This window comes from Thermobia domestica, chromosome 5, assembly GCF_964235325.1.
Source record: "Thermobia domestica chromosome 5, izTheDome1.hap1.1, whole genome shotgun sequence".
Taxonomy (NCBI): domain Eukaryota; kingdom Metazoa; phylum Arthropoda; class Insecta; order Zygentoma; family Lepismatidae; genus Thermobia; species Thermobia domestica.
The window spans coordinates 218,335,031-218,362,320 of record NC_137458.1 but is presented as its reverse complement, the minus strand read 5'-3'; the positions used below and the strand labels follow the sequence as shown (position 1 = coordinate 218,362,320).

General features: G+C 35.5%; 1 protein-coding gene across 4 annotated transcripts in view; it reads right to left on the bottom strand.

The window, feature by feature from the left end:
- bsk (mitogen-activated protein kinase dJNK) overlaps positions 1-27,290 on the bottom strand; it is a 441,364-nt gene that overhangs the window by 46,212 nt on the left and 367,862 nt on the right. For all 4 annotated transcript variants that reach the window (XM_081759702.1, XM_081759701.1, XM_081759704.1 and 1 more), the window contains 2 exons: positions 19,132-19,362; positions 9,762-9,891 (listed from right to left, as the gene is read on the bottom strand). In XM_081759702.1, coding sequence (XP_081615828.1) covers positions 9,762-9,891; positions 19,132-19,283 — 282 coding nt within the window. In that variant the 5' untranslated portion in view covers positions 19,284-19,362. The remainder of the gene's footprint in view (positions 1-9,761; positions 9,892-19,131; positions 19,363-27,290) is intronic.

Sequence of the window (27,290 nt, the reverse complement as noted above, 5' to 3'; positions counted from 1 at the left end):
TCAAGCGGCTGCTGGCTGTTGAAGAATACAAGAGGCATTTTCCATTTCTTAGAACGCTAAGAAGACAATGTTTACTAATATGTTTCTGCACTGAGAGAGCGTGGAACAGTTTCCAGCGCTACAGTGACTTCCGAACGTGAAACCAGGCAATCAGTAGAAGAACAGGGGGATATAATTGCCCTAGTGCAACGAAGGCTTACCACAAGTACCAAGCGAACGTAAGGACGTGTGGGTAATTCCACATACTCGTGTGTGGCGGACACTACATGCGAAGAATTTGTATCAATCTCATACCAACTGGTGCAGTACTTACATCCTGCTGATTACGCTTCCTCCCTTCAATTTTGTCGTTGATTACTACACAATGCAGCACATGTGCCATACATTTTATTCACTGATGAGTCGACCTTCACTCGTACCAGAATGAATAATAGCGGTAGTACCAGGGGTGTAACCAAGGGGGTCCATCGGGGCCAGGCCCCCACAAATGGTTTCCTGCCCCCCCCCCAAATGACCAGCTTTTAAAACATCATAGTAAAATTATCTCGCTTCATTCATTTAAAAGTAACAAAGTTTATTGACAATTAATAATTTATGATAAAATAGTATGGAGAGATATTGCTTTTTCCATACCGATCGAAAAATAGTATAGTATTTCTTCCTTATACCGATCGAAAAATAGGATACTTTTTTGTGACAGCAGATTACACAATTTACTGCGATTTATATTTGACAGTTTGAAGACAAACGTTTTAACAAGGTACTACAAATACAGCCATAAAACAAAGGTACTAAACTGATTTGTAAGTACAGTATATTTTTATATGCTTTAATAAGTGTTTTAAAAGACATAGAGGATGGAAAATTTGGTGAGAAACAATGCTTTTATTCAATTTGAATTTCATTCGCTCTCTCTTTTATTACTACTCAGTATAATAAAATAGTTATGTTTTTTTAGTCACGAATAATAAATACATATTTTTGTCAGGAAACCGTAAAAAAATTAAGTGAAATTTCAAAGAAAATCCATCTTGTGTAGATAGGTTTTGTATACAAGGTCTTAAATTTTAATATAAAGGTAACCAAGAAAAGTTTTGTTGCTTTTTCACCCACCACCTTCGAACATCGATATGTCACCTAACCTGGAAGATCAAAAGTAGTCCCCATCAGCATTGACGACCTTCTGAAAACATTCTGGAAGACCATGGAATCCATCACGGTAGAATTTGGTGGGCCGTGAAACGAAGAAAGTATCAGGTGCATTTTGGACTTTTACTAGCAATTTGAACTGGCGTCCTCTAAGGTAATTGTCCAAAGAATGGAACAGGTGATAATCGGACGGTGCAATACCCGGGGAATATAGTGGTTGCAATACTGTTTCCCATCCAAGGCGGAAAATGGTGTCCTGAATCATCCTAGCCACGTAGGACTTAGCGTTGTCCCGTAAACGAGGACACATTTGCAATTCAGAAGTGATGGCTCCAGAGTTTTGGGTTTTTGTTGAGCACAGCTCAACTGCTGATACTACACAGTTGCATTGATACTGTGACCAGATGGTAGCAGTTCCCGATGCACGATACACCAAACACACAGAAGGACCTTATTCTGGTATAGTGCTGGTTTCGGCTGTTTTGAAATCGGTTCCTGGAATGCTAACCAATGATGACGGCGCCGTGGAGCTTCGCATAGGACACACTTTTTATCACATGTCAACGCCCTGTCCAGAAATGGCTCCGAAACAGTAAATAAACACAGGCAACTGCCGCGTTGCCTTCTGGCCCGGAGTCAAAATATGTGAGACCCATCGACCCAACTTGTAGTGCTTCACAAGTTGATGGATGTGCTGCCGAATGGTTTCTCCACACACTGAATTGTAGTCCCAGTTCCTCTTCGTACATGTGTTGGTCTTCTGGCACGTGGTGTTTTCGGGAGTTTTGTTATCGTCCTTAAACTTGTTAAACCATCGTTGCAATGTCCGCGTCGTCACGACACCCTCACCAAAGGCCTGGCATATCTTCTATCCCGCTACAGCGGCGTTTGACCTCCATTTGAACTCGTTCAGCATACATGCTCTTATGACGCTCTGTGGATATACCATGTTCCCTCTGTCTTTACGCAAGTTCACGGTGTGTCTGAAGTGCCACAACCAGGTAGTATGTTGGATATACCCACAGCAACAACTGACGTTCGCCTTATCTCCACTCGCATTCAGCTCAAGGTGTGAGGTCCAATTGAACACAGACCTCCACGAAAAGGGACAGAACTTTCTTGGTTACCTTTATAGTTATGCACAAAAGTATAGCGTTTGGTCCCGGGCAGTAGTTCTTGATTAAGCATAATAAAAACTGTCTTGAATATAATTTATGGGTAATAATAATAATAATAATAATAATAATAATAATAATAATAATAATAATAATAATAATAATAATAATAATAATAATAATAATAAGAAGAAGAAGAAGAAGAAGAAGAAGAAGAAGAAGAAGCTAAAATAGTGTTTTTAGTTTTCCAAAAGAAAACCAAAATTTCCCTTTCTTTCAGGCCTCAAAAACACTAGCTGCAACACTTTTTTTGACTTTGTACATTTTAGCTGGCCCCCCCTCAAAAACGACGCCCCCCCTACACAAACCTGCTGGCTACACCCCTGGGTAGTACATACATTTGGATCAGGAAAAATTCTACCGCACCCTTTGTCACAGAGTATCAAGACAGATTTTTCTTTAACGTATGGTGTGGCATGATTGGAGACATTCTTGATTCCTCACTATCCATGAATGCATGAATCCTATGCGTACCTTCATCTGTTATAAACCGACCTGAAGAACCAATTAAATGATGTTCCTCTACTCACATAGCAGAGCTCATCTTGCAGCATGACGAAGTGCCGGCTCATGTCAGTCAATTGATCAAACATCTGAATGTTTCCTACCCTAATCGATGGATTAATCGTAATAGTCTGGTTACCTGGCCAGCTCGTCCTCTTGTCCTCACTCCTCTTGATTTTTGCTTACGAGATGGATAAAACAGGAGGTTTACCGGAAAAGGGTGAATACAAGAGATGAACTGCAAGTTCGCATTATGAATGCTACTGAATTAATCCTTGGATATCATCAGGAGCTTTGTAGTGTAACACAATATGTGCTTCGACGCGCTCAGAAATATATTGATGTCAGTGGCGGTACTTAAGAATCCTCTTTAATTTGCTATGTGTCCTTTTCATCTCGTTACAACCGTTCATATCAGTACTGACTAGCACATGTTAACATTGTATTTTTAACCATCAATTACTTGCCAAATTACTTAATTATCACGTACTAATTACAGCAATACCAAAAAAAAATATAGTAGCAATTAGTATCAACATGTCCCTTCTAGCATTTACTTACACAAGTACCTTTACATCTCCATGTTTTACATACTGTCTTTGTTCACGTTTTTGTATTTCATTTTTATTTCTGTTCGTGTCTCAGTTATCGTTCAAAATTGGACTCGTGTTCAAATTAGATTTTTTGCTTAGAATTACTCATCCTATCATTTTCCAAAGTAATGTCATTTCCTCCTGGAAGACCCTGTATACTAACAACGTTTTATTTAACAGACCTTAAAACGCAGAATTATTATTTGAAAAAAAAAATTAAGTTTTCTTATACTTTTACACAAAAAAGAATGCAGATATGTATTTAAATGCCAAAAGTCATGGGATAATGGCATTGAACTAGCTGAAGTCGTGGGAACATCACGGAAAACCGCTCGAATGGAACGAAACAGTTTCAGTGCTGTCAGTTGGATTTTTGTAAGTACAGTAAAACGTCGTGAATCGCCGAGATGACAACTGATGGAAACTGGAATATTTCAGGAATCGATATTTAAGCGCAAGATGATGGTTGGTGTTAGATGAATGAGGTATTAGAGTCAGAAGTTGTCTGGACATTGAATTATTCTCGTTTCACAGTGTTAAGGATGGGCCGTGAGTACTGCGTTGGAGGTATTACGATATATAGGGGACAATGAAGTTGCTGCCCACATGTGTTGAATGATCGTGACCGATGAGGCCTGAGCAAACTCGTCCGGCCAAACAGCGCGCAAACAGGGCATGTTACAGTACATGAACTAATAGCACGAATCAATGCAGGATGTCCCAGCAACGTGTCTCAGAGGTCAGTGCACCGAAGTTTGGTCATCACGGAATATAGCAGCCGCAGATCGACACAAGTGCCACTACTAACCGCTGACTATCGGTAGCGTTGACTCACATGGGCTCGGGGACACGTTGATTTGGCAATAGATGACAGGCAAAATGCAGCGTGGACAGAGTAACGTTTCCAGTTGGTACGCTCGGATAGTACAGTTCGGGTGTAGCGCAACCCCTTGAAGCAATGAATCCAAGTTTTCAGCAAGGTGCTGTACGGGTCTGTAATGGTTTGGAGCGTGTTTACATAGCATGGTTTGGGTTCTCTGGTCCATTTGAGTCGGACATAGACCAGTCATCGTTATGTTCAGCTGCTTAGTGGCTATCTCCAGCCCTTTATGGACCTCATGTACCTGTCAACAATGGGATTATCCAGGATGACAATGCGCCCTGTCATCGGGCCGTAGTTGTGTGTGATTATTTTGAAGAACATTCTGGCCACTTTCAATACATGGTTTGTCCCACTAGATATCCGGAATCGGACCCTATCGAGTATATGTAGGGTATTATCGAACAAGTAATTTGCGCACAGGATCCCTACCTGCGAAACAACTGAAATGTGGACAACAGTCGAGGTTGCATGGGTGTATCTCCCTCCAGCGGACTACCAGCGATATGTAGCGTCTATACCACGTCATGTTGTTTCAATTCGCCGTGCTCGAGGTGGTCCGACACGTTATTAGGTACGAATCCCATGACTTTTGGCACTAAGTAAAATGAACCTCGTTCTTAAATACAGAATGCAATAAATGCTTCTAAAAAGTCAATTATGTTATACTGACATTCACAATTTGAGTACTAATACTAGAAATTACTACTATAATTTTTTTTAACGAATTTTCATGTAATAAAATATGGAACATAATATACAGTTAATTTATATAATAACTGAAACTAAGTATTGTTCTTTTGATATTAACGATGGTTTTCATATTATTTGACGGGACTTTTGCTTCATACGAATACTTCCTATTAAAGACACTCCGCCACTTTAAATAACTATGTTTCCAACTTTGCGATTTCTTCTTCCTTCTTTTTCATTCCACTTACTTAAAGAAAGAAAGAAAAAGCACCACTGCTAGTATAAGTAGTTAACATTTTGTAAAGTTGGTTATTTCTTCAGAACTTTCTAATGTTTACTTACAGATATTAAAAATTCATAAATTCTTCAATACAAGGGCCTTTAGTAGAATTGATCCAACGACACACAAACCATGTCGAAAAGCGTATGAAGCAATTTTGGAAGTGTCTTGGGATATTTACTGTTGCCGAATACATATTTATGTTCAAACTGGTGAATTTTATAATTATACACATAGATAATTTTTTTTATATAAAAGCTAATAACGTATAATCGTAGAATTTTTTTTTTTAAACTTGTTAGTAATTTAACTTTTGTTGATTAAACTTGTAATAATATTATTCTAATCTTTGTCATGATTATCTTTTCCTGTGTTAAGAGTCAGATTATTTGTTCAAATGTAGTATGCCCCAAATAAATTTCTCTCCATTTGAGAAGTTGCATGGTACAAAACAGTAACATCTTGAAAGATTTTGGTCTCTTTAGATGCTTCAATAGCTCTGAAATAACTTCTTTATCTTTACTAGACTCTCTAATGTGCTCCTTCAGTCTAGTGTTAATATTTCTTTTAGTCATTGCTATGCAGTTTTGCATGAACATAATATTAACACATTTACATACTAACATTGGTAAATGTCACTAGAGTTTTAACCACAAAATAAGTCTTGCACTGACCAAGACTCCTTTCCAAATTTAACGCTGGTTTTTGACAGATTTTATTTATTTATTTATTTTAGAAATTTTTAGTAATCTAGAAGTCTCACACGGAAACAATGGAAATGAAACCCATCTGGAAATACCTTAATCCTTTTTTCCGTATTTAACTAAATTTCAAGTTTTGCAACCCTAAAAAGCGTGCTTCTGTCAACAATGTAAGGTAATCTTATCGTAGCCATTGAAGATACTCCTACTCATAATGCTTTTAGTTTTTCTTACAAGTCTTCTGGAAAGGCCACTAGTCTGTGGTTTCTAATATATACGTGGATCGAATAAATATGATGGCCCCAGGAATACTTTTAAGGTTTTTATATAACATTAAATTTTAGAAGCCGTTCATCCCAATGTATGTATTTAAGGTTTAAATTACATTCTCCAAATTAAGAGTTCCGAATCTCCTTCCTCCTACCTTCCAAAACACGCACTGGAAGGAAGAAATCAGATGTTGCTATTTTCTGCAAAATGGCTATAATGCTTAGGTTTACACCTATAAATTAATATTTTACTACAACCTTACTTTTCTATTTATTTTACTATACTTTTAACGCTTGTAAGTCATTTTTCTTGAAGAAATACAGTAATAGTTTGTTTCTAGGATTAAGCATTTCGATCAATATTTTCAGACACGACTCACGCAATTTAGTTCATATTTCATAAATATATATATTTTGTTGATAACTCTACTAATTTTTCTCACAAAATTGCGAGAGAAATAGGTTGTTACAACAATTTTCTCGAAAACGTCTACGATTATTTTCTTGATATTTTATGAATAAATATTCCATTATTAATACTAAAATATGGCATAGTCAACATTTAGTTCGGAATAATCCAGAAAGGGTGTTTTACTGTAAGGTAATCTTAATTTTGTCCATAGTTCATTAAATAAATATTTTAGAAATAACTACAGTTTAACATTATGACACGGTGACCCATTCTTTTCATTAAGGAAGTTATTGCTAGAAGTGTTTTTCTTTAAGTTAATTTACCCTTATCCTGATTGATGTCAGCACCTTGGAATATTGATAACTCCTAAATCCAGAAGACAGCAAACTATGTTATATGATAGGATTTTTTTTTTTTTTAACGAAACATACATATTAGTTACGAGGCTTATTACTATTACTTAAATAGGAATTCAATTCAACCCTTTATTCTTCATAGATTCCAATCCTCAAGAATGGATGTAATTATAAAGCCTCAAAAAACACGTATATTTAATCAAAATTTAATTATTTTTACGAAAATTAATGTGGAAAACTTTAGACATCATATTATATACACGCGCAAATGTTCAATTTGAGGTCGAATTCATCCCCTTAATACGGACCGACTTCGACTCCAGCAATTTAAAGCTCACACCAACTTCCACTAAAATCAGATAAGTTCACGCGTTATCATGAACAGATACACAAAGCATATTACGTGGAATGATAGATGCAAGCTTCAATTAATGAGAATTACTTGGCAGCTGGTTATACAAATGAATCTTGTACAATTTCTGTTTCTTCTGAAAATATTAACACGAACAAAAACTGTATTGTTTCTTCTACAAATCTACACGTCTACATGAAATTCACATTTTTTTCTTAGAAAGAAAAAGTGGCAACTGCATAGTGTGCTTCCGAAAGTAATATACATACCGCGTATTAAACACCAAATAATAATAATAATAATAATCTATATATATAAAAGAGAACGTACAAATCCTTTGTTCCCTCATCACGCTAATACGGCTGAACCAATTTCTTTTATTTTTGGGGGGTTATTAGGATTTGGACCCTAGATGGTTTTTATCATATCACTTTAATTTTTAATTACCAGTGTCTTGAGATAATTGACCATTCAAGTGTCCATAACGTACAAATCCTTTGTTAGATCATCATAGGTAAAAATAAACGTATTTATATGCAACCCGCATGACCGTGTCACTCGGCGGGTTAACATAAATGACAGGCGCTATAATGTTAACATTTACTGCAATCACTTGAAAGCGAAAAAGTAAAAATTATCTAAGTAACAAAGTTTATTGCGTTCCGGGGTGACCGCAGCGAAGCGGGGCGGGTTAACATAAATGACAGGCGATATAATGTTAACATTTAATGCAATCTTCTATGGTTTTTATCATATCACTTGAAAGCGAAAAAGTAAAAATTATCTAAGTAACAACGTTTATTGCGTTCCGGGGTGACCGCAGCGAAGCGGGGTGAACGCTGCTAGTAATAATAATAATAATAATAATAATAATAATAATACAACGATAACGTATTTCCCCCGACCTTTCCATGTCTACTCCCACAGTGCAGTTTCCAGGCTGCATTTCTACATTTTTTCTTAAGAAGTTATGAATACTACAACTCAAAGAAAAAGAAATTTTTGTGTGTATGCAAAAGGTACAGAAAAAAGCTCAATCCACTCTCTGCTTTCCTATCTATTTTTTGATGAGATATAAATACGTAAAGAACATGATATACGTAGAACATCAAACTGCAACTAGCAACAGAATGATATAATAAACAAGTATTTATTGTGTTACAGAAGAGATTTTTTTCAAGTGACAATTTCTAACTTACTATCTCCTGTTTCCAGATAGGTCTCTACTGATAACTTTGCTTTCTTACTATCTAATATGTTAACTTGCTTAGCCCCTCGACTTAATTGCATTCTCTTCGGCAAACGTTTCCTTCATGGCTTCCTCATATCTTTTCCATAAGGCACGAACAGATTGGAGCACTTTCTCATTTATTTCTACCGCATAAGACCCTTCAGAACATTATGAGAAATAATACATTGATCTTAGTGATAATACTACGTCTTTAATAAGTTCTTATATATATATATATATATATATATATATATATATATATATATATATATATATATATATATATATATATATATATATATATATATGACAGTGTCTTTCTTTAACAATCCACTTTGACTAGTTGGGTTTCTGTGCCAATGAACACGCAGATTTTAATTACCTTTTAAATTCAACATTATTTCTGAGGGCTTTTTAATTTATTTTTTTAAAAATCGATTTGTTTTAGGATTGAAACTATCATACTTATTATTTCATTTTCTCTGCAATTTAGAACGCATTATATTGTGTTGATGTTTGATGATATTGTAAAGATAGTCAAGAGATACTCATCTTGTTGCTCTTAGAAAACAGCAAACTGAGTACCTTTTGCATTTATTATATATAAGATAGCCTAATATTATCAGGCATGAATTGGTAATTTCGTTGAATAATGATAATACTAATACTACTACTACTACTACTAATAATAATAATAAATGTATCTTATTAAACCATTTAAAAGGAATCTAACCGTAGCATACTACGTTTAATGCTTGTATTAGTTTGTAATCTTTTTAAAGTGCTTCTTACAAGAATTTACCTTGTTTTGTTATCACAATATGTTACTAATTAATAAAAGTTATTAATTTTGCTTACAACAAGCCTTTCTAAAATTCTACTAATCCTGTATTTTAGGATTTGAAAAAAAAAATAGTTATGTACGACGCAGCAGATAAATGTGGTGTCAATCTTTTAACTAGGATTAGTTTTGCGACTTCCATGACGGAGAGTTCCTAGATCTCCATTAATGTGATATGTTCCACAATGTATCTATGATCACTCGAGTATTCTTTTATCTGCGAAGGGCAACACATAAAATGCATACAATTATTTAAAAATAATCAAATATACATATTAGTTTCTAATTTAAATAAAACACACACACAACTTTAAGGAATACTTACATTCTTGTGATTTACTAATTTCATAAGTTTAAATTCCCTGTACGCTCTTTTGGCATGTGTAACGTTCTGGAAGGGGCGGCTCAGTTTCTTTATGGCAACGTTTTGCTGGCTTACTGTATCAAACGCAGCACTACAAACAGAATAAAACGAATTAAGAAAATGACTATTCTTACGATCGGAATAAACAAATAACAGACTTGTTAAGATGATAACACTACCTTACTACAGTTTCAATCTATCATTTTTTTAATCTTTTCTACACTTTAAATATACACTGTATAATACTGACCTTTCTTTCTTAACTTCTTTTATGTATTTCGCAAATATTTACTAGATAATGGTAGCTATATCTATTAAATCAACAATATGTTCTCTTGTGAAAGAAGTGAAGTCTGATATTTTAATGTCTTTCATGAGCAAATATCCATTACACACATTACGTAAGTACAACTGCAAAATACAGAAATAAAATTCTTCTCTATTTCCTTCATGTTTTTATTACTTTTTCTGCTATCCTTATCTTCTGTGAACAAGGCAGTGCCTGATGGGATCCCGACATTTTTCTGTGACGCGTAAAGGCGATGCAGGAGGGATGTGCTGAATAACACGGGTGATCTTTAGTTCCAAAGACATCGACGGATATCGGTTCTATCTTATAAACTTGCTGCTTGATATACCCCCATAGAAAAAAATCTAGAGAAGCGAGGTCGAGTAAACGTGCAGCCCATAACTGTGGTCCGCTTCGCCCAATAGTGCATATCGAACATCACATTTAATTTCTGCCGAACTGTAAGAGCATAATGTCCTGTTGCCCTATCTTGTTCAACCTACAGCCATAATCTTTGATTGAGTAACAAATCATGAAAGAACTTCAATAACGTGATGTCCAGCAATTTCCCATATATATATTTCGGTTGTCAGCATCAAAGAAATGTGATCTCACAACCATAGTACAGTATGCCAGAGCACACCAACACTTTGGAAACACCAGGGTTGGTCACGCATCCATCGTGGGATGTCACTTGACCAATAGCGTGCACTTTGTGTATGAGTGTGTCCATCCTCAAAGGACAGACGTTCGTCACTGAACAGATCATACTGAAGGAAGGATGGATCAGCATGCAACTCGTGTGTGATCCAGTTACAGTCTATTCGCCTCTTCAGTACATTTCACTTTTCATTGTATGTACAGTCCGCAGCAAAAAAAACCTGCAACATGAGGATGTAAGTTTATTGTGAAACGACGAATTCTTTCCTTCCAAAACAAGTGTGAAGTTCAGAACGACGAGGTTTCTCCTGGCATGGTTCGTGCCACTTAGCGTTATGTTGATTCCCTGCGCTGTTAGGCGTAGTTTCACAATAAACTTACATGCTTATGTTGCAGGTTATTTGCTGCGGACTGTATATGCTGTTATTTGTAGGGCTGAAAATATGCCGATTTAAGTTTCTGCTAACAGATTCTCTACTGACACAACTTTCGCGAGCCACATAATGTACTAACCTTTTACGGCTAACCGTCTTCTTGCCAATCATAGTTATTAAATTCCATTCGGATACAGCAGATTTGGAAAGGCCATGGTTTTACTGTCAAATACAATGAATAAGAGTTGCCTGGAGTTTATGCAATAATTTTGCTACATTTTGATATGATAATTTTCGAATGTCCAGATGATGATGATGAAACCCACCTGCAGCCTCTCGTGTTATTCTATACTTGTTTTTACAGAGAAATACTAACTCCACTCGCTGTTCCGGACTCAACATATTTTAAATACTCTTAATAGTACAACTAGAAATACTACGCAAGAAAGTTTTCTTCTTTCAACTCCCTACTTATTGTAGCTCCATATAATAAACAAAACAAATCTTACACTGTGTTGTCACTGTACTGAGTGTTGTTTGTCGTTACCTAACATATACCTTCATTCCACAACTAGGTACGTAGCTGTCTTACCTAACGGGAGAAATGACACGGTCACTCAGATTACAGACATGAATCCAACATGTCATTACGTCATTTTGTACAATAATTAGGCATCTTATATATAATATAATATATATTATATATTTATACATTATTTTTGTACTGTTTTACTGTTGCCCATTTGCCAATTGACTTCTGTGTTGCACTATATTTTCAGAAATTAGAAGTGATATATATCGGGTGTTCTAAAAATGGTGCCCATGGACCACAGAGCACTATTCTACAGACCAAAACAAAGCGAAAATGTTATAAGATGGTTTGCCCTCCGGGGCTCTTTAGCCGCTATGGGGAATCAAAATTTCACAATGTGGCAACGTCGCAGATTAACTTGGAACCATTAGCATTACTCTACGAATACAAGCAGTTCAATCGATTGCTACACTAATAAGTGATGCTAGTATCAATCAACATCGACTTTAGCTGCTGTCTGGAAAGAATCGATATAAGTATTTGATAGACTGGTAGAACTAATCTAAGGTTCTTTATTTGCGATGTTGCCACATAGTGCAATTTGTGTCTCCAGACGAGGACTCTATAGGTATACAAATATATATATATATATATATATATATATATATTGCTTTGACTTGTAGAATAATCCTGTGGTCCATGGGCACCATTTTTAGTATATATATATATATATATATATATATATATATATATATATATATATATATATATATATATATATATATGAGATCCACTACTTATATTTTGAGCCTAACAATGAAAGAGCAGTAATTTGTCATTCAAAACTGATTTATTGTTTTTCGAAATATTCTCCTTTATGATCAATACACTTTTGCATTCGCTCGAACCATTTTTCCCAATCTTCTTGAGACACCTCCATAACAGTTTTTGAACGCATCAACGGCTTCTTCCGCCGACGCAAATCATTGTCCACGCAATCTATTCTTGACATTCGGGAACACGAAGAAGTCATTGGGTGCTGGACTGTAAGGCGGATGACCCATCAATTCGATTTTTTGAGTGTTCAAATAGTCGGTTGTTAGACGAGATGTGTGAGAGCTCGCATTGTCTTGATGAAGAATGATCCGACGGTGTTTGTTTGTTTTTCGTATTTGACCGAAGACCTCCGGCAAACAAACTGTGTACCATTCAGAATTGACCGTTCTAGGTTCCTCTAAAGACATAGTTGCCACATGACCAGTTGTCCCGAAGAAAAAGAAAACAGGTGACCATTTGTTTCGATGTGCTTCGAGCGCGAACAACTTTTGTTGGATTTGGTTCATCTTGAAACACCCATAAAGTAGACTGCTGTTTACGTTCCGGCTCATATGCATATATCCATGATTCGTAACCTGTTACAATCTTATATACGTCTTTTGAAGCACCGCCATTGTATTTATTGAGCATCTGTATGCACCAATCGACGCGAGCTTCTTTTTGAGTTTTTGTCAAATTATGTGGAATCCAACGAAAATAAATCTTTCTCGCAGCTAAATGATCACGTAATATTTTATATATGCCGGTGGAACTAATGCCTAGGGTTGCCTCAATCTCACAGTATGTCACATGACGATCTTGCAGTATTACGTTTTGCACAGCATCAATGTTTTCTTGAATAATGCTGCTTGTAGACGATCCAAGAAAGCTTGAACAAGACCATTCAATACCTCAAATTTACACGTTCAAAGGAGTATTGTTCGAGACACTTGAACAAGAGTCTCGAACGGACTTGAAACAACTTTTACACGACCATAGAGGCAGGGACGTACGGAAGGGGGGGGACACGGGGGTCCGGACCCCCCGAAATTTCGACTTTTTAAAAATTTAGCCTAATTTTAGGGGCAATTTTAGCAATTTTAATATAAAATAGCTTCATATTTAGTTTGAACCCCCCCCCGAAATAAATTCCTGGGTACGCTACTGCATAGAGGTATTGAATCTGTTTTATATTCTTGTTAATAGGTGGCAATCCAAAACAAGAGACTATAACTATGAAAACAAATGAAAGCGAAACTGCGGAATGATTTAGTTCAAACCTGCGCATGAATAGCTATAATATTAGCATATTTTTCGTAACTTTCTGCAGGCATTTGTAATTTAATAATTATATTAAATAATTTAGAAAAGAGGTATAAAATCGTTCCCTATATTAAGTTTTTTAAATAAAATCTGATTCTTCAAATGGCGTGCTGATGACAGAACCACACTCAAAAAAAAAAAAAATCGAACTGTTTCCTAAAATTGTGTGTATCACGAGGCAAAGATTGCCATTTGATGTTATTTATGCTTTAGCATCGAAGACTGTTTTAAGAAAAGGCTGAAATCACAGAAAACCAAAGGAAGCAATGATAATATTTTTCAGCTACAGGACTTACCGCCCATATCTACATCAGACTTTCTTCACAAATCTGTCCCTGTTTTCGTACTGGTTAAGAATAACCCGTCAAACGAATAGTAATTATGCTGTTAAAATGTGTGAGTGTGTATGAAGGAGAATTATCTGAGATACCGTAATAATTCCCACTGTCGAAACATGCCTGCATATTGTAGGAAACCAGTATTTTATGTTTAGAAGTTTAATGTTACCAGTGTCAAATCAATACAAGGGTTATAGTTCAGTTCACATGAGTGAATACGATGTGAAGGGTTTGTTGCGCTATTCTAATTTATACATGATTCTTATTCTTATACTATAATCTCCGTCGATGACGCACCTGCTCTGTACGGACTACTCTCCGGTGAACTTCCTTCAATGCTCCTGCCCCGACACTGTTAAATAGCATTTCGATTTTATTTATTTTTTATTATTTTTGCACAGTCTTGTATGTAGCATATGTTAGGATGCACATTTGTACCTTAGGGGAAAGCACTAGTAAAATTAATCTGCACGCGTGAAAGCAACCTCTACCTTAAGAAATAACTTCTCAAATACTACGTGTGGATTTCGTGATAAAATAATTAGATTACAGTAGGATAACATGTAATCATTTCCAGGATACTTCATTTTGCGAGCATATTATAAATCTGTACGCAATTATTTGATATTATCAGACATCCGGTATTCTTGTATATTAAATTCTCAAATTAATGCTTATACTTCTCATTGCCTCAAAATTTCACAAAAGTTGATAGCATGCAAGCATTGTAACTATATAAATCGTGATTATTATCAACAAAAAATACTAACAACATCTTCCGGCGCAAATATGAGCTTTTTTTATTGTAATACACACTTAGAATATCAGATAATTATGAGAAAGAGTAACGAAAACATATTTATTCAACTGCAGCTAAGTCTCACGACGCCATCATACTTGTTTTGTTGCAGCTAAGTCTCACGACGCCATCATACTTGTTTTGTATTTTCCTGCACTCAAACTCGACTGCTGATTGGCTATTGAATGCTCTTGAATTGAATTGTTTAGAACGGGACCGAAACGAAATTTCTTGAACGAAACTATTGAATTCAAGAACAAATGACGTCAGTGCTGATGTTTTTATCATCAAATAGTCTTGAATGGTCTTGAACAAGAGTCTTGTTCAAGCTTAATTGGATCGTCTACAAGCCGTATAACAACTAATTTTGGACGACCTCCGCGAATTTCAACAGTGAGCGAATGGCGGCCACGAGTAAAATCGTTATACCAGCGTTTCACAGTGGCAATGGATGGGGCTTCAGCGCCAAATGTGGAAGTAAGTTGATCAATGCACTCTTGTCTTGATAATCCTTGTCGAAAATCGTAATAAATCATCGCACGAAAATTTTCACGAGTTAATTCAATTTTTCTGTTGTCACGCAATCTTCAAGTCAACGTAAACAACACAAATAAAGCTACTGACAAAACATTTGAAGTACGTTATGGTCAACAATGTCAAACGTTTCTATGCAAACAAAAAATGGCACCTAACTACAATCAGTATTGCCAAGGCTCAAAATATAAATACAGTGTGGCCTTCATATATATATATATATATATATATATATATATATATATATATATAATATATATATATATATATATATATATATATATATATATATCAGTGCAATTTATCAGATAACATAATAACAACAATTATACTTTTAAGAGTAATAATACAAACTCTTCATTGATTTCCTTCTTTCAATCTAGATGATTCAATAATTATTTCTTGTTTAATTACTTATCGAGTATGCAACCAACGAATATATTAAGTATAATATATTTTCATTTAAGCAATGATGTACACTCATGTCCAAAATGATTGTCGCATTATCTATAACTGTCTTCTTGTAAGAATATAATTTGATAATTTTGCAGGGTACTATTAATACTGATACTACGTGTATAATCGGGAAATGTATATTTGTGGTAAATTTCATAGGAAAAGAATTATAAATACCAAAATCAGAATGAATAAAACAAAATGTTGCTAAATGGACAAGAAAGTTTTATTTTCGTTTTATTGTTTTTATTTACCGCTCTTTTGACATGAAATTGTCACATACATGTCTTTGCCGATTATACAATACTAACATTATAAGAAATACGGGACGAATTCATTATCAAATTATATTCCTACAGCAACATATTTATAGACATGCGACAATAATTTTGGACATGACTGTACATAACTTCTCGTCTAATATCAATATCAGTCATAAGTTTGAGATTTTTTCAGTGATCAATGTTCATTCTTCTACCACGCACTGGCGTCATGTCCGGAGACAAGGAAAGTGCAAGGAAAAGAAAGCATTACCGATGCATTTTCATACAATACGTTTTCTTATGTTCTTTACTTTTGATCTTTTTATTCTTTTAAGGCTTATTGTTTCGGAATTTTAGACAAGAAATACAATTCCCTCCACCCTTATAATGTTTTTAAGTCAACACAAAGCATGATCTTGCAAACAGAATACATTTCTTTGGAATCTACTGGAAACAAATCAGTTCACAAAAACTGGCAGTTACGCAGTGGCGGCCATTGGACGTTAAAAGTTGGGGGCAAGGTATAATCTGAATATTTGTATATCAATGTTACTTTTTCTGGTTGTTTTTAACACTGTTTGACGAAAGGATGTATAACTAATAGGATACTATCCTTTTTAGTTAAAATACCATATATCGTATTTCATATTTTATTAAGTAAATTGACAAGAGCAACGCAAGTAGGACTCATAAATAACGAAAGAAGAAATTTGATTGCTTGCTCATGAAAATCTTACAATTCTGTCTGGAATATTGTGTGATCAAATTATTTAATAACAAATTTGCAAAACAAATATATAGAAGGAATAACAGTAATCAAACTAATGAATAATGAGGCTTGTTTTGTGGAAGTTATATTGAAACTGGGGATTAATAAACAACTTATATTTTTAATTCCACACATGAAATTCCATACCATTAAATGTATGTTATTACTCTTACGGTTTACATAATGAAAGACAGTAAATACTAGATGCATATCCTATGACATTTAAAGAAATACGCAATTGCAATATTAATTGCTTTTAATTGCAATTAAAACGCAATTCCTGTAGCTTTCTTAACTCCACGGGAAGACAAATAACCAATACGTACTCACGCAACGACAAATATTAAATGGCACTATTTTTTCTATGAACTAGTAATACATGCAAAAACTGGGTCACTTCAAAAAAGTGGGCGGGCAACTGCCCCATCTTGCCCCCCTCCCGAATCGCCGCCCCTGGAGCTACGTCATGCTCGATCCATCCATTACAATAGAAACATATTCCTGAATTCGTTCGATTAGATGATTCTTCAATATTCTGCCAGTGATGACATACCATGAAACAAGTTTTAAACCTTCTAGCTATGTTATGCTATTCTTCATTACTCCACGGAACTGAATTGTTCACCACGAAAGAAATGCACCCTGAAACGAGGTAAAGATCATTACAAAGTAGAATTTCTAGACCATTCAGTCTACATTTTCTTGATAGCATCATGTAACTTGTGAGACAAGACATTGTAGGAGAGCATAATGAGGACTTTTATTTAGTTTGCATTAGTAGAAAATAATCGCAAAAACCTTTGTATACTCGCTGACCCTGGGCGCCATACGAATCCCTCTCGACGGCCACGACTACGTGATGGTATGTGATGCTCCTTGTAGAAGGCCTTGTAATTTCACTATACACAAAACATGGTCTTTTCTTCAAAATCCTTCTTTTGTACTATCGTCTAATAGTATCATCTGGCCGAAACCATTGGTTTCTTTCATCAGAATAACTAAGAACGTTCTATTCACATCTTTTCATTTGTTTATGTCTCTCCGCCAATATTACAGTAATCTAACCCGGATGTGATATCTTCCATACGAGCACAAGTGTGTGTTTTTGTATATTAGTGTGCACTGTAGCGAAGTTTAGTTGTGAATCATAACAAACACAAGTTTTAAAGAACCACAGAAACAATCAATCCGATAGGAGAAAGGAAGTCCTCTAATCTCGTCGTCTGCTTGGATGAGTCCGAACGGATGCTTCTGAGAACAAATTGCTGTGATGAGAACGTGTTACAAGCAAATGCAAAAGACCTTACTAAACAGCGCAGTGGCACAGTGAAATATCAACGAAACAATTAAACATGTTTATTACTTCTTATTCAAGAAGCAGTCTTGGTTTAAAGCTACAGAGGTTGTTCAGCCTACGTTTGGCCGATTTCGTTCCTTCCCACCTCCCGGCAGAATGGACTCACCCGACCTGGCTCGTGGCGTCCTGCAGTGTTGCGCAGTGGCTTCCTGGGAACGGAGTTTTTCCTATTTTTCCTTTACCATATTTCAGATGGTAATGACCCTACTCACACACCTAAAGCTTTTATGGCGTGGTTTGAGAATTATCAGGATAAACACTTCCTTGCCCTGAACATACTTGAACATCTATCTATGGTTCGTTTTGAGACACGAATCCAGAGCAGTTTTCTGCCTCCACCCTCTCTCATGGAACTAAATGATGCAGTGCACGCAGAATGCTATAGTATTTCAACTGTTACCATCCACGACCTCGATCAATCTATTCCCAGTCGCATCAGAGCTGTTCTGAAGACGAAACATGATGGTGCAACGGCACACTAATCTGATAAGTTGGATTTTTCAGATATTTTTATTCAATTGATATGTATCTGTAGATATTATCAGTAGGCATATTAAGGTACGTCGCCTTGGAAAAGATTCGAATATATATCACTGAAACGAAGCATCTCCCAACTGTATATTATTCTCGAAATTTATATTTTCAATCATTTACTGTCAAGAAAATAAACAACTGTAGAATTGTAACCCAAAACGTGTTCCTTTCAGTTCTTTGATTTATTTAATATTCAAATTTCAACTACAGAAGCTGATAATGATACCGGACATCACTTTAAATAGACCTACATAATTAAGAGTTAAGGAAAAAACAAATGTATTTACCATACTATTCCCTGAGCACCTGAACCTATTGGCTTCAGATTCTGGTACCGTTTTAATATGGTGAACTTGGTGTCCCCAACCTCCACGGTGTAAAACATGGAGGACAGCCTGGATGACATTTTGGGGCTAGGCCTAGGACCGAGGAAAGGCATGCGTGGGGTGAGGATTACAGGGGATCACCTAGACTGAGTTGGCAGCAGTCTCCTAGGGCAAAGAAAGTCAGTTCTCTGTCTGAAAAGATAAGAAAAACATTGTATATCAGTCATAAACTCTTACTTTACCTAAATATACATCAGATATACATCATCTAAATATACATATACATCAGTCTTACTATATCTAAATAATATAAACCAGTGGTTCTCAAACTTTCACAGCTGAAAGTGCACCTAGTGCGTTACTAAGTTTTCATGATATTCCAAATTCTGTGGCGTGCAGTTTGAGAACTACTGACACAAGCACTATAATAAATTAACATATTCGTTCCTAATTATATCAAACTTAAGTAGAATAGAGCTGAATTTGACATACATGTAGCAATGAAGTGTGATTTGAAGTATAAAAGGAGTATGAAGTTAATTTCAACTATAGTACAACATAGTTGGTAGATAAATGAACAATTTTATTCTCATTCCTGATTACATTTACTCTATTTCTATGAAGCCAGGAAGTGTTAATATTTACTCATGGAGCAGACATGTTTTTCATCGTTGCTAACGGATAAAAACAAAATTGTTACAAAACCAATGTGCATAAGACAAAACCAGGAAGCGAACGAGAAAGAGGAAGAGAGATTAGTAATAGATAGTAAGTGTACAGAGGTGGCGCTTGCAAACAAATACCATACAAACAACAGCGAGGAAACAATCTTGTGAGGAAGAAGCTACTACTGTTAATCTGACACAACTGGCAGATTAGTGCAAAATGTTCTCTAGTTGGTAATTCTACTCAAAAGGATGCTTTTACAGTAATTTCACACTTTGTCTCAATCCGCTCTTGTCTCTTGTCTAGATGTAACAGCATGCGTTAATCTGTAGACGACAATACTACATGTAGTCAGCTACAAGATTTAGGATTTCTCATAAGCACTATTTAAAACTGCGACTGTTTTTAAAAATAATATAGCTCTTCAGGGGTGCCCGATCTGCACCATTCTATGATCAAAACCAGGGCTTACATCCGATCAGCTAAGAATCAAAACGATCAGTGAAATAATGTGATGTACAAAATAAAGACTATTCATTCACGCAAGTTACACACCACGTACATCATCCCAAAATACCACGATGCTAACTCCAAGCGTTGGTGCCTTTTTCTAGTTCTGAAGTATTATTTTACATCATGAAGTGCGGAATTTGAAGCTTCATATTTACTGAAGGATTAGGCTCTCTATACAAACGATAATTATTGATACAAGCATCAGGTGCCAGAGGTTCGCCTCTGTTTTTCAGTAAATTGCACGGAATAATTTGTACATATTACATATTAGTGTAATTTTTTCAGAGCATATTTTCTGTACCAGTAGTATGCACCAAAACCTCTGATTTAAAGGTTCGTTTCTATTTCGCCTCAACAATTGTCCATTAATTCAATTTACAATTATTATTATTATTATTATTATTATTATTATTATTATTATTATTATTATTATTATTATTATTATTATTATTATTATTATTATTTACGTGGAAACACTCTTGCCACGCAAAAGCTTTTAATAGGTATGGTCTACATGATAGCTTCATATAGCACAAATACTTCCTGGTTCTATGATATAAATCAGTTCTCAAACACCATTTCCGCACTCTTATGTTGAAATGAAATCTTTCAGATTAACGTCCCAAGATTTTGCCTTTTAGGCTAAGAGAGACGGATGATTAAGGCAAGTGAAGGATGACTGAATAATTGATGGAATGAGAATGAGGGAGGAAATGAGAATACTCAGAGAAAACGCATGGACTTGATGTTGTCAACCACAAACTTACTTGCCCCAGGATCCAATCAGCGACCTCACACAACAGAAGTAAGCGCTCCACTACTGAGCCACCGTGCCGCCGCACTCTTATGTTGGGTGAATTATACGTTTCTATGTGGGTTGAAGGTTCGAGCAGAAAGACTCATTTTCCGATTAAATTTCTACCAGAAAGCAGTGAATTTTACTTCTTAAAGCTACATCCATTTTTATTATTCGCTGACATGTGTTTCATTCCACCATATTTTGAAGCTTAATAACAATTATTATTCACTGAAATACTTCGAGCTTGCAGAGGAATACAATGGGCTACCGTTAGGAACAATTTTTTTCTTTTCTTTTCTTTTCTCTCTCTCTCTCTCTCTCTCTCTCTCTCTTTTACGAGCAAAGGAAAATTTTCAGAAGACAAAAATCCTTCCTATTGTTAATTCGAACACACTATACTTCTGGTCATTTTCAGATATATTACAAGGTTTACCATACACATAAAAAAAAAAAAAAAATGCCTACATTTCCTCTAAGTATTAAAGAAGTATCATAGAGGAATGGATGTGATTAGTTTAATTTTTCTATTTAACGACCAAATCAATTCTCTACTGCATATCTAAAAACTTCAGGCAAATTCTAGCTATTCTTCAGAGAAAAATCGTGGATAAGACGGGCTATGCTTGAATCACGAACTGTCAAATTTATAATACCGAAAACAAGAAAATTCTAGTCCAAATAATAATTTAAAAAAAACTGTATGCTACTACAAAAGAAATAAATATCTTACAAAAAATTTATGGACCCGCTCTTCTCAGGAGCTCCTCGGACTATTACTCTACATTCGATACGCACATTGACCGATGAAAACATTGGTAAAAGTAAGAGATTGGAGTGGGTGCGTTATAGTGCAAAGGTCTTTTTGCACCCGTAAGTCTGCCATTTTCATATAAGATATAAAACAACTAAACACAATGATAAAAAGCACTGGGATAAATACAGTGATATATTCCATTTTTAATAACCAAATATCGTGGGATATGTCCAACGATCTTTTCCCAGTTCGTTTTCCCTAAATTAGTATATATATATATATATATATATATATATATATATATATATATATATATATATATATATATATATATATATATATATATATATATATATATATATATATATATATCGTTCATTTAAGAGGATTTGATGCTGTGTCACGTTGCGAAAATAACTATAATCATCTCCTCCACTTTCCAGTGATGGACCAGCGAGGCGGACAGGTACTACCTACCACTACCCGTATAAGGAACCTGAATGAACTCCAGGCCTAATGTGCGAGGAACCAGCACCACTTATCTTCGACCAATGGGAACTATGAAGAAGATTACTGTCCCACCGGCTCAGAACAGAAGTCACGCTTCTTTGGAGGTTCAACGTTTTTCTCGCCTTCCCTTTCAGGGCATCACTTCATCTAGTATGGGTGGCTAGGCATCAATAAGCTTCAACCCACCGTCAGACTCCATTACAACCAAAATCAGATCTAAGAATCATTGACAGATTAAAATAAATAAATAAATAAATAATAAAAAGGAAATCCGGTACATAAACCAAATCCGAGTCCATAAATCTCTGTCAAGTCACAACAGTACGATAGGGAAACAAAGTTAAATTAGTAAAGTGGCATTTTCGATCAGCAGCATCTATACAGAAATTTAATTGTAGCCTACATCATAGTGGAAAATCCATTTGGGTAGTCCGCAGCAGTGGTTTGGAAACACTAGTTCAGCCAACAGCTAATAACTAACGGTCGTAATCTTCATCTTCGATATGACAACGTGTACACACTAGTGCGTACGAGTTTAAGAAAACCCAATACGAATTAATGGATCTGGTCCAAGTAGGTACACAATAAGAAAGTGATGGTAGGCAACAGTAATTTCAACATGTCATTAATGGAACATCCCAAACATGTTACACAGGGTGTTAAAAAAAAAAAAACATATCGATCATACCAGGTATAACCAATCAAGCGACAGACTATCTCATGTCCACCGAAAAACATGACAATGATGATACGTACGTAATATATTTTCCCCATAATCAATTAGAACAATGAGTAAGAACGAATACAATTATTTTGTTATGAAATTACAAAATATTTACCTAACAGAAATTCCTGCATAAAACAAGAATTTAAACATCTTTCCTCAAACTTTAATTTGTAAAGTTTTTCAATAGTATTACGTAAGTAATTTTACTTCATTTTAAAAACAGTTCAATATTCTATCTATCAAAATGCTACAATAGCAACAAAAACGGCTGAGCTCCAACCTATAACTTTGGATTTCAAACCTTTGATTTACGGTTATTTGTAATTTCACGTTTAATGAAGACAAATATTTTAATGTATTTGTACTTTAAGTAATAAATTATTTAAATAGACACGTTTTTCATAAAGTTTATCTTTTTTTAAATTATTGTTCAAAACCTTTGTATTTTAATAAACCTTTTTCAAAATCAATGCAAATGAACTGTGCTGCCATCTTTGGAGTTCTTTTAAACTATACGTTTGTGGACGTTTATATGCTTGTGACCAATACTTTCGACAATGAAATCTCGAAAACTACAGGCTCTAGAAAGATGACGTTTTCGATTGCAAATTTTATGTAGATTATCCAGTTGTAATTGAATATTTAAAAATAAAAAACATGGCCATTATTTCTTTATTACATTTTTACGGATACACTGGCAGTGTTGAAATTAGAAAAAAAAACTGAAGCATCGTATCCTACGCATTATACATACCAACACCGCATAATTGTATATGGGGTTGCATACCTCTCAGGCGTTTGTTTCATTGCCAAATGTTTATGAAACACGAAGGATAACCATTTCTCCACTTTAAGTTGAATCTTTATTGTTTGGAGTGTTTTGCCCAATGAACACCACTGACATTATAATTAATTGTGTGTGAAATGTATTTGCTTTTTACATACTGCATGCAAGAAGAAAGAAAACATTGATCATACATGAATTAAAAACACCAACCGGAAGTAGGCTCAAATCTTGCAAACGGTGCGAGATATTGAAAAAGCAATCGAAAAAATCTCCCTTATGATATTTCTTGCCAATTTTTATCAAGACGTCTTTCACTGGTGTTTGTAAAGGGACATGTACAGATGTGAGGAATAACAAGAAGATTCATGCTCATATATGAATGATGCGCTGTGTAGAGATCGCAGGTTCAGGTAGTTCTATCAAAAACCGGTTCAGCTTTCTACCAAACTGATTATGATGAAAACAGAAACGTCGTTTTTAAGAAACTGATTCGGGTTTTTATATATTTATATTTAAAAAAAAGTTTTCTACCATCGCAAAAGCAGTTTCGGGGCCTTATTCCGTACATCCCTTAAAAACTGTTTTCTAATATACAAGGTGTGTTAGAAAAGTAATGAGACTGATTTTGTACTAACTAATTTTTTTAGGTTTTTCAAACAACAATGTTATCCCCTTTAAAGTAGTTCCTTTGGGCAGCTATACACCGGCGAAGTCGTTGTTCCCACTCTTAGTAGCAGCGCTGGAAGTCTTCAACTTGTATGGCCTTTAACTGGTCGGTCACATTCTTTTGAATGTTCTCCAGAGTTCCAAAATGACGTCCTTTTAGGACATGTTTCAATTTCGGGAAAAGGAAAAAGTCACAAGGACTCAAATCAGGTGAGCGGGGTTAAGGAACAACAGTAATGCGTTTTGAGGTCAAAAATTCACTGATGGAAATTCCGTTGCTTTAAATTCCGATCCTCCATTTCTGTAACACACAATAAAAACACAACTTCACTGATGGCGCTGTCAAAAATAATGTGTTTGCTGTACGGAATTGTAACTCGGACTGAGAAAGTGGAAGGGATAAACAAACCAGTCTAGCACAGGCCGGTAGACACAACGTTGTCAGATCGCCCGCAGTGTTGCCAGTCTCTACTTTTCTCACACACCTCGTATATACACAGACACTGTTCATAAAATTATAGGATCTGTTGTAGGTTCTGGCGACAATTATAGTCTTTAGGATCGGGTAGTAAAACTAAGGGTACCCGAAAGTTTTTGAGAAATGTAGACACGAGCCAGACGAGTTATAGACTGCTGGCCACTTAAATTACAATACCAAGAAAGAGCATCTGGGTCCTTATTCCGTACAAGCCTTCACAAACACTGCGGTGTGATGTGATAATGCTCCTTAACGAAGTTACAGTCATGTTATGTAATCTATATTATAAAATTGACAATGACTATGTTTGTGACTTAATCTCTTGAACTGCTCGACCGATCTCGATCAAATTTTCAACGTAGATGCGGTTCTGGCCTGGGAGTGTTTTTAGCTATTTACTTTGACGATACAACTTAGGGGAGGGAGAGAAGAAGGACAGAAAACTATAAATAAAACTTAATAACTCTTGAACCATCCGACCGATCTTGATCAAATTTTCAATGTGGATGAGGTTCGGGACTGGGATGATTTTTATCATTTCACTTTGACGGAGGAACGTAGGGGAAAGGGTCGAGAGGGAGATATACAAAAATCAATAAATATAAAAATAAAAGTAACTATGTTCGTGAGTTAATTACTTTTCAACCACCCGATCGGTCTCAATCAAATTTACAATACATATGAAGTTCAAACCTGGGAAGTTATTTATCATTTTATTTTGACAGTAGATCTTATGGGAGGGGGGAGGGGAAATATATGAAAATGAATAAAACTTAAAAACTCTTGAACCGCCCGACCGAACTGGATCAAACTTTCAACATAGATAAGGTTCGGGCATGGGATGTTTTCTTCATTTCACTTTTACAGTCCAACGAAGGGGCGGGGAGGGGGAGATATATGTCAAAAAAGTAAAAAATAAAAGTGACTGTCTTTGTGACTTCATCACGTTTAAACCACCCGACCGATCTTAACCAAATTTTCAACATAGATGAGGTTCATATATGAGGTGTTTTTACATCACTTTAACTGCAGAGCTTTGGGGAGGGGAGAAATCTATAAAAATAAATAAAACTTAATAACTCTTGAACCACCCGACCGATCTCAATCAAACTTTCAACATTGATAAGGTTCGGGCATGGGATGTTTTCTTCATTTCACTTTTACAGTCCAACGAAGGGGTGGGGAGGGGGAGATATATGTCAAAAAAGTAAAAAATAAAAGTGACTGTCTTTGTGACTTCATCACGCTTAAACCACCCGACCGATCTTTAAAAAAATCAACATAGATGAGGTTCGGACCTGAGGTGGTTTTTATCATATCACTTTAACGGTAAAACTTAGGAGAGGGGAGAGGAGGAATCTATAAAAATAAATGAAACTTCGTAACTCTTCAGCCACGAGACCTATTTTGATCAAACTTTCAATATAGATAAGGTTCGGGCCTGGGATGTTTTCGTCTTTTCACTTTTACGGTGCAACCTAGGGGAAGGGGAGGGGAAGATATATATGTAAAATGAATAAAAATAAAAATGACCTTCTTTGTGACTTCATCACGCTTTAACCACAAGAGCGATCTTAATCAAATTTTCAATATGGATGAAGTTCGGACCTGGGGGTGGTTTTTATCTATCACTTTGACGACAGACCTTACGGGGGGAGAGGAGGGGACAGATATATAAAAATAAACAAAACTTAATAACTCTTGATTCTTGAACCACCCAACCGATCTCGATCGAATTCTCATCATAGGTGACATTCGTAGGATAATTTTTATAATTTAACTTTGACGGTGCAACGTAGGGGAGGGGGAGGCAGAGATGTATGTAAAAAAAATAATGAAAGTGACTGTCTATGTGACTTCACTCTTGAACCACCTGACCGATTACGATCAAAGTTTCAACATAGATGAGGTTCGGGTCTGGGATGGTATTTATCTATTCACTTTGACGATAGAACTCAGGGAAGGAAGTAGGAGGGGGAGATATATAAAAATAAATAAAACTTAATAAGTCTTGAACCACAGTACCGATCTCGATCAAGTTTCCAGCCTAGATGAAGTTCGAACATGAGATGATTTTTGTCATATCACTTTGATGATGTAATTTAATGGAGGGGAAAGACATTTACAAATGATCGAAAATGGCCAATATTAGTGTCGAATCTATAATTTTTGAGGTCGCTGAGATGAACAGTGACACTTCTGATGCCATTTAAATCCAAA